The sequence below is a fragment of the Uranotaenia lowii genome, chromosome 1 (assembly GCF_029784155.1).
Source record: "Uranotaenia lowii strain MFRU-FL chromosome 1, ASM2978415v1, whole genome shotgun sequence".
Classification (NCBI taxonomy): Eukaryota; Metazoa; Arthropoda; class Insecta; order Diptera; family Culicidae; genus Uranotaenia; species Uranotaenia lowii.
The window spans coordinates 63,991,098-63,998,962 of record NC_073691.1 but is presented as its reverse complement, the minus strand read 5'-3'; the positions used below and the strand labels follow the sequence as shown (position 1 = coordinate 63,998,962).

At 43.1% G+C, this 7,865-nt stretch overlaps 1 protein-coding gene across 1 annotated transcript; it reads right to left on the bottom strand.

Moving 5' to 3' along the window:
* Nucleotides 1-567: 567 nt before the first annotated feature.
* On the bottom strand, nucleotides 568-1,544 carry LOC129739749 (uncharacterized). The gene is made up of 2 exons (XM_055731259.1): nucleotides 756-1,544; nucleotides 568-676 (listed from the first exon to the last, which is right to left on the bottom strand). The coding sequence occupies exons 1-2, from the start codon at nucleotides 1,071-1,073 to the stop codon at nucleotides 614-616; spliced, it is 381 nt and encodes a 126-aa protein (XP_055587234.1). The 5' UTR covers nucleotides 1,074-1,544; the 3' UTR covers nucleotides 568-613.
* Between the last annotated feature and the right edge of the window lie 6,321 nt (nucleotides 1,545-7,865).

The window sequence follows — 7,865 nt, the reverse complement described above, 5'->3', positions numbered from 1 at the left end:
TATACGGTGAGAAGTCACTCATACCTGAGTTACTCATCATTGGGCCTCAGAACACTCTAAACCAACACGTTTCGGTCGTGGAAACAGAAAAGCCCAATTCAAATTGACGCACGTGGCGTCGGGCAAGGAATTCGTTACGCGAAAGTGACGAGACATCAAAATTTCTCTACTTAAAACATTTATTCGGAGGAATTTAAGTACTTTATTTGTGGGATTACATCGATGTTTAAACTTTTATTCTTAACGGTAAGTGAATTTCAAATTGTGTACTTCGTTTCATGTGTGTATAATTCATAGAGTGTAATATACATGGGATTAATCTTAATCATCTATCTTCTAATTCTTCTTATTTTTCTCCTCCTAATCCAGTGCGTGCAAAGAAATAATTTCAAGCTTGAACCGTTGGTGCTAACGGGCCATATCTTGTCCGGCAGAAAAGCGTAACGCTGCCGGCACTCGAGTGGTAGAGATGGGCTGTGTGGGCGTCTATAAATTACGTATGCATACTTTATGCTCCACACAGCCGAATATTTAATGTTGGGCCTGAATTTACAGGATCCGAAAAATCATGATTTTTAATATGCGCAAATTTCAGTGGCGTCTTTCATGGACGCTAAGAAAACCCCACGCTGCACCATATAGAGAGTACAGCGTGGTCGATGTATCGCAGTCCGCGCTGCAAAGCCCAAAGAGAAAAGAAACAATGCAATGGTCATCGACTCACCAGAAGATGTCTTGTTCTCGGCTCTACTTACGACTCCGGCTCTCGGCTGATCGAACGATGACGTAGCCGACCGGCGGCGATTCGCTCTCGGTGATTGATGGTAAGCTGGGATGGAGTGTGACGTAGACGGATGGCTGGCAGAACAAATGCTGCTGGCTGATTCTGCTCCCCTGGTAGCTTGGCAGAATTGGATGTTGGTCGGATGGTTTGAACCGTGGCGTGAACGATAGCGTGGGTGGCGGCTGTCGCTGGCGTCCCGTTGGTTCTTCCGCTGATCTTCGGCAATTCCGGTTGACGTATAGTGGAAGGCCTCGTTAGCTGATTGTAGGGCGAAACTATGTATGGCCATACGGCATAATGGTTAGCACACGCACGGTGAATGGTTCAAGATTTAGCACGACTTTACCTGGATTTTAGTTAAAAACACGCACTGTTAATCTAGCCCTATTCTTACCAGCTATATTGGCACTAGCTGGGAAATAAAAATAAATGAAATAAGCTTCGGAATCTTAATATTCGCCACTTATATTACCGTTTCAAAACTCTAAGTTTTTTTAAAAAGAATTCTAAACGCGATCAACTGACTTCCACTCGCGATAACTGCCGAGATCAAAGTGAACTGCAGCGTGTATCCTCAGTTCAGGGCCAATGACCTCGGACCTACAACCTTAGCGGAAGTACGTCATTTCCCGAGCATTCTTTAGAAATCTTCGGGAAACTTACGAATCTAGCGAGCGGCGCGTTTTACATACTTTCTTTGGTCCTATCCGTCTCTTTCCAAAACTTTTCGAACCATTGTCGAAATCGACTGTAAAGCGAGCCATCCTGAGCCACAAATCGACCAATCGGTTGATCGGATTGAAAAAGGAATCAAACAGAGAGTACATTAAGGCGGATCCAATTTAGTTTGGTCGATTTCGAGAATTGGATCTTATGTTCTAAAATTTTCAAACGAGCGACTGCTACATAACTCCAGACTTGATTTACGAAAATTTGGTTTTTGGAGAAAAACCAAATTTTCGTAACGGAAAACATTGAAAATTTTGGCTTATGCACTTTATAAAATGTACTTCGAATAAAAAAAAACTCAATACTACTATTTACAATTTCTAAAGGCTCATAACATATGACAACAATCGAATTCGGTTCTGACATTCCTCTCACTGTATGCTTACTTGGTCGCTTTATAACGTTTAGCCCAACAGATTAATCTGCCATAAATAAATCCCAATTATTTGGTTAACATTTTCAGCATTTAATCGCAATACTTGCGTATATCCCAATATTTTTGGTTAAATCGCAGCTTCACAAACATACTCCGTAACTTTCCCAAACATAACTGCGAGAGTGCTTCTAATTCCATCAAATCTTTGGACAGCGAAACCTCTTAATAGTTTTCCTCATCTTCTCTTTATGTGCAATCATCTTGCATTGACCCGATAACAAACAATTATTTGTCCGCAACTAAATGTAAAAATCACTTTTACATTACTTATTCAACACCGAAAGCAAAAACTTTTCGGCCAAAAAAATCGTAACGCTCTAGCGACTACCGCCCAACCCTAACGAGCCGCACGCATACAACGAACCAAAGCGAGCCATGAGCGAGAAAACAAACGTCAAAACAACCAAACCCGTCGCGCAAAGTTTTCGCAAGATGCGGATTCTCAACAATTTTGACGATTTTATCGTGCCAATTGGGATGGAGCTGCAATAAATCTTCCTGGAAAAGGCGGTGCTACACTAAGGTAAATACTAAATGAACTAAATCTGCTTGAATTTCTTTTTTAGGTGAGCGAAAGACGAAAATTCCGAACACCGAAAATTTGGCTAAACCACGGCGACCGGCATTCCGAATCACCTGAAAATTTGGATGAGGTTGGTTTTTCGTTCTCTGGTGAGTTTTAACTGCCTAACTAATTCCTTCTTCAACTTTTTAGGAGCAATACAACAAAAGGGGTTCCGAATTGATGCCGAGTCCCCTGAGGAAGGCAATGACGGGAGCAGACAGGATGAATACTCCAGATGCCAGATCGGTTTCCTCCCAAGCGAGGTCCTCCTGCCAATTGAATACCCACCTGATCTGTCCCCTTCACCACGGATCCCCAGAGAAGTTTGGCATGACCTTGAGGAAAACAAGTTTGGCTACAAGGACTCCAAGTATTGTTCCCGCTTAGCTACGCCTACGCTTTTTGCTCTGTATGCTTCTAGCCTTAGCAAAAGTGTGCCCTAACTGGCCTCTGGCGAAGTATTTCCGCCGTTCGAAGGATGTGTTTTTTTTTAATAATCGCTCAACCACTTAAAAAGAAAAAGATTGTTAAATCCAAATTCGACAAGCAAAACTTAAAAGCTTGTTTAACCAAAAACAAAACTAAAATTTAATTTAATATTTTACTTATAAGTACTCGATGTTAATCTTAAGGAAAACTTGTAAAATTAGTTTTAATTAGAATAGGGAAAAAATATTGTACAGAATAGCTAACTTAAGAAAAAAAAATTAAATTGTTAGCTTAAGGTAAATTAAGGAAAAAATTACAAAATTTTAAGTACTAACATAGTATGTAAGAACTATTGTGCACTAAAAAAACTAACATAAATTGAATAGATTTTGAAAAGAAAATAATGGGAAGAGCTAAATGAATAAGTACAGGTTAAGGTTAGGGAAAATATGGCTTCGGCCCGATTTGCGAGCTCTTCTCATTTCTATTTACACTATTTACATGGTTTTAGGTGCCGTCATCTTATGTTGTTTTGCGTAGGAGTGGTATTTAGAATAGGGAACTGCGAGTCTTTCCGTCTTAGCTATTTTCCAGACATTGTTGCACTGGCCCGATTAACTATGGTTGCTCAACATTGCTCTCACTCGAGGGCTTCTGAGTCTTAGGCGATCAGCGTCCGGATTTCCCCACACTCGGACTCACGCTTTTCTTCCAATAAGTACTGCTCATCGACGCACTCAGGCTCCGAGTTTCTGGATAGGTAGGTCATCGTTCTCCGGATTAACCGTCGAACTCGCTCTTGCTTCTGGTCGGGGGGAAGGCTTCTCGTCAACGATGAATGGAATTAGATAAGATTTCCAGATAATTAACTGATCGATTTCCAGCAACTTAAAAGACTTTCCTCCAGTAAATTGAAATATTTTGTGGTAGGATGTTAGGACCTGTAAGTGTGGATCGATATTTTGAAAAGTCCAGAGTAGTTTCACTGAACCTTCGTCATCCTAAAATTTAGGGATTCATAGCTGAAGTAAATTTAATTAGTTGAGGCAAATTTCTTAAGATATTTGCAATTAAAAATTCCCAATCTCTTGCCCTCAGGACTTTCCAAATCATAGCAGTGACTCCCAACCACTCTTCTCACAATTGCTTGGACAAATTTTGGGGCCAGTTTCCCACAGAAACCCTTCCCTTTGTCGGATTGCTCAGTATTTTTTTTAAGAACTGTTACTCCCACGCTGTAGGTTGCGCAGTTAGAATTCGAACGCAAATTGTAGTAACTTGAATGTTTCTCGTACGCAGTTTTTAGGTTCTTCCGGACGTCGTCGAACAATTGGTCCCTTTCTTCTTTACCCAGTTGACCATCGTTGTTACCAGGAGCATCTCTTAGCTGGCGATATTCTTGTCCATTCGACACTTTATTTCTCCCAAACAGTAGGAAATAGGGGGTGTAACGAGTGGCCTCGTGCACCGAATTTCGAACCGCGTTAGCAATGGCCTGAATGTTGTTTGCCCACTCTTTATGCTCCTTCTTTATAGAGGCTCTTATGGCTGTCGTTATGACTCGGTTGACTCGTTCCGAATCATTCACCTGCGGATGGTAATAGGGAGTCTTCCAATGAGTTACGCTATATTTAGATAAAAGGTTTTCAAAGGTGCTCGACACAAATTGAGATCCATTGTCGGTTAGGATGACCTCAGGGACTCCGAATAAAAGGAATATGAATGTTTCTACGAATTGGCTTAAGGATTCTGCTGAAGCTTCCCTGAAAGGTTGAACTAGGATAAATTTACTGAACAGGTCGGTGACAACTAGGAGGCATGTATTTCTGTTCTTTCCAGACACAGGTAGAGGTCCCACATAATCCATAGTTAGGAATTGCCAGGGGTATTCTGCTATTTTTTTCTGGCCTGCCATAGGAGGAGTAGCATTTTGATTAGAAGCTTTACTAGTTTGACAAATCAGACATGTTTGACAAAACTTCTTGATGTCTTTCCGCATTAAGGGCCAGAAGTATCGCTCTTTCACTGCTGCTAGCGTCTTCTCAGTCCCTAGGTGAGCTTGGTCGTGAATGGCTTGAATAATCTCAAGGTGTTCAGCTTTCTTCGGGTACCTCTTCCACTGGAATCTCGGGTCTTCAATTCGTCCTTCTACCTTCACATACTTTAAAATACTCCCGTCTACCACGTGGAAGTCAGGATAGTCAGCAGGATTTTTGCAAATTTTCTCCAACAGTTCTTCATACTTTTCGTCCGTGGGTACAGACTGAATTGCTTCCACCGATCTGGACAAGCAATCCGCAAGGATGTTGCTACGTCCCTTCCGATATTCCAATTCTATATCGTAGGACTGGATTTTAAGGGCCCATCGCAAGAGTTTTGCATTGCCCGTCCCTACCCCCATTGTGAAGAGCCACATTAGGCTTCTCGCATCCGTGACAATCTTAAAACGTGTCCCTTCCACATAATGACGAAAGTGCTCTATAGCAAGTAGCACTCCGAGGCATTCTTTCTCAACAGCAGCATATTTGCGTTGTGTACTACTCAGTTTTTTACTGAAGTAGGCAATGACGCGAGGTTCTCCTTCAATGTGCTGAATCAACGCCGCTCCCACCGCATTGTCGGAAGCGTCTGACTCGATGATAAATGGATGGTCGAAACAAGGATTCCCTAGAATCGGAGCTGAAACTAAAGCTGACTTAAGTTCGTTAAAGGCTCCTTCCGCGGCTTCGGTCCACACGAACTTCTGCTTGCTTTTCTTAAGGAGATCGGAAATCGGTGTTACTATCCGGCTGTACTCTTTTATAAAACGCTGGTAAAAGCCTGCAAGACCCAGTAGTCTTCGGATGTCTTTTACACTGCGTGGTCTAGCATAATCTAGAATAGGCGCAATCCTGGAATTGTCGATAGCAACCCCCTCTTCAGTTAGTAAATATCCTAGGTACGAGACTTGCTTTCGACAAAATCTGCTCTTGTCTAGTGATATGGTTAGATTTCCCTTGTTGAGTCTCTCTGCTACTAATTTTAGTAACCTCAAGTGTTCAGCGAATGTCCGTGTAGCGATGACGATGTCATCCAAGTACACGAACACCTGAGGCTCTAGGTCAAATCCTATGACCCGATCCATCAGCTTGTTCATGCTGAAAGGAGCATTACAGAGGCCGAAAGGACATACCTTGAAACGCCATAAACCCTTCGATGTTCGGAACGCTGTGTAGTCACGCGATTCCTCTTTCAGTGGGATTTGAAAGTACGCGTCTTTCAAATCCACAACTGAAAAGAATCTCGCCTTTCCAAGTTTATGGAATATGTCTCCCATCGCTCTCATTGGATAGGAGTCCTTTTTCGTCCACGCATTAACTTTACGAAAGTCCAGGCAAACTCTGAGCTTGCCATTAGACTTTCGCACCGGAACTAGCGAACTTGCCCATTCGCTTGAGCATTCTTCTATCGCGTCCAACCGTTTATACCTCTCGATCTCGGCATCCATTTCCACCTGTATCGCTGGAGAGCATTTGTAAGCAGGTTGACGGTGTGGTACTGCTTCTGGCTTCAAAATGATCTCGTGGTACAACACTGAAGTCCTTCCAAGGCGATTTTCAATAGTTACAGGAAACTGGTGAATCACCTTGGCTAGCTGTGCTCGTTCTTCTTCCGTTAGCTCGTGTTCAATCTCTAGTGTTTCCGGGGTTGTCATCGATGGTTCTGGTAACTCTAAGGCCGGAATGTCTAGAGTTTCGTCTGGAGAGGTCTGCTTCAGGGCTGGTAAAGTCTCAATCGGTAGAATAGTACGCTGAATCCTTTCGTCTGCTGGGATGTCTTCGGTCGTGGATACTGTAGCTACCTTCTCATATCCCCTATCCCCCGCCATCATCGGTTGTATACCAAACGATCTCCAAAAGTCGTAACCGAGAATTAACTTTCGGCACACCTGGGGCACGACAAGAGTTTGCACAACCTTCGTTATTCCCCTGAACTCTATCGGCAACTGTACATAACCAAGACACTCGTGCGTGGTCTTGTCTGCTGTAACGATCTTTAATGGGCTTGGATGAAGCTTAAGACCGTTTTTACTAGCAATGTCAGCAATGCTAGTCACGCTGACGCTTGCTCCCGAATCTAGCAGCGCATCGTATGATGTATCGAAGATCTTAACCGAAATGTAAGGGCATGTTTCTGTATGAATCCGAACTTCGCATGCTTTAGAGAAAAGGTCTTCGTGAATAACCTCGTTGGGAACTATTAGGTTCTCTGGAATGCTTTCGTTCCCCTCTGAGCATCCCAGTGTTAGTTTCCCGCTGTTGCTCTTGTGGAACGTGGGTGTTTGTCGCAGAATGTTGATATAACCCCAGGGTTCCCACAGACATAGCAAAACACCTTCTTTTCCTCCCTGCATTGCCTCCACAAGTGTCCCTGCTTCCTACAATTCCAACAAAAAGGACCTTCAGAAGCTCTTGGTGCGTGGTTTTCCTCACGTTTCGATGAAAATTCCTCTCGCCTTGTTGAAATTTCCCCTCGTTTCAGTGGAGTCTTAGCGTGATCGTGCCTCGATCCATATTTTTCATATGATCGACCAATCGCGTTAACTTCCTCCTCGACCTCCTCCTCCGAGTATAATGAATCCGTGTCTTCTTCCACCTCGATATTGTGGACATTAGGCCCCTTGGATCCGATCTCCCGAAAATTACGCAAAGCTGGATCATTCGCATCGATTCGGCGTGCGTAATATTCCAATTTTTTCAGGTCCTTCACTACTCTGCACGCTAAGCGCGATCTGTAGTGAGGACGCATGTTTTCCCACACCACTTCAAAAAGTTGCTGTTGACCCATTGGTTCTGAGAGCATGTTGTTGAGTCTTTCCAACTCCATTTTGAAAGAAAGAAACGTTTCATTTCGTTGTTGCTTACAGCCGTAGATCTTCAGCT

Coding starts and splice junctions, on each gene's coding strand:
- LOC129739749 (XM_055731259.1), bottom strand. CDS start 1,073: ATGGCCATACATAGTTTCGCCCTACAATCAGCTAACGAGGCCTTCCAC. Junction 677..755: donor ATCAGCCGAGAGCCGGAGTC/GTAAGTAGAGCC, acceptor TGGGCTTTGCAG/CGCGGACTGCGATACATCGA.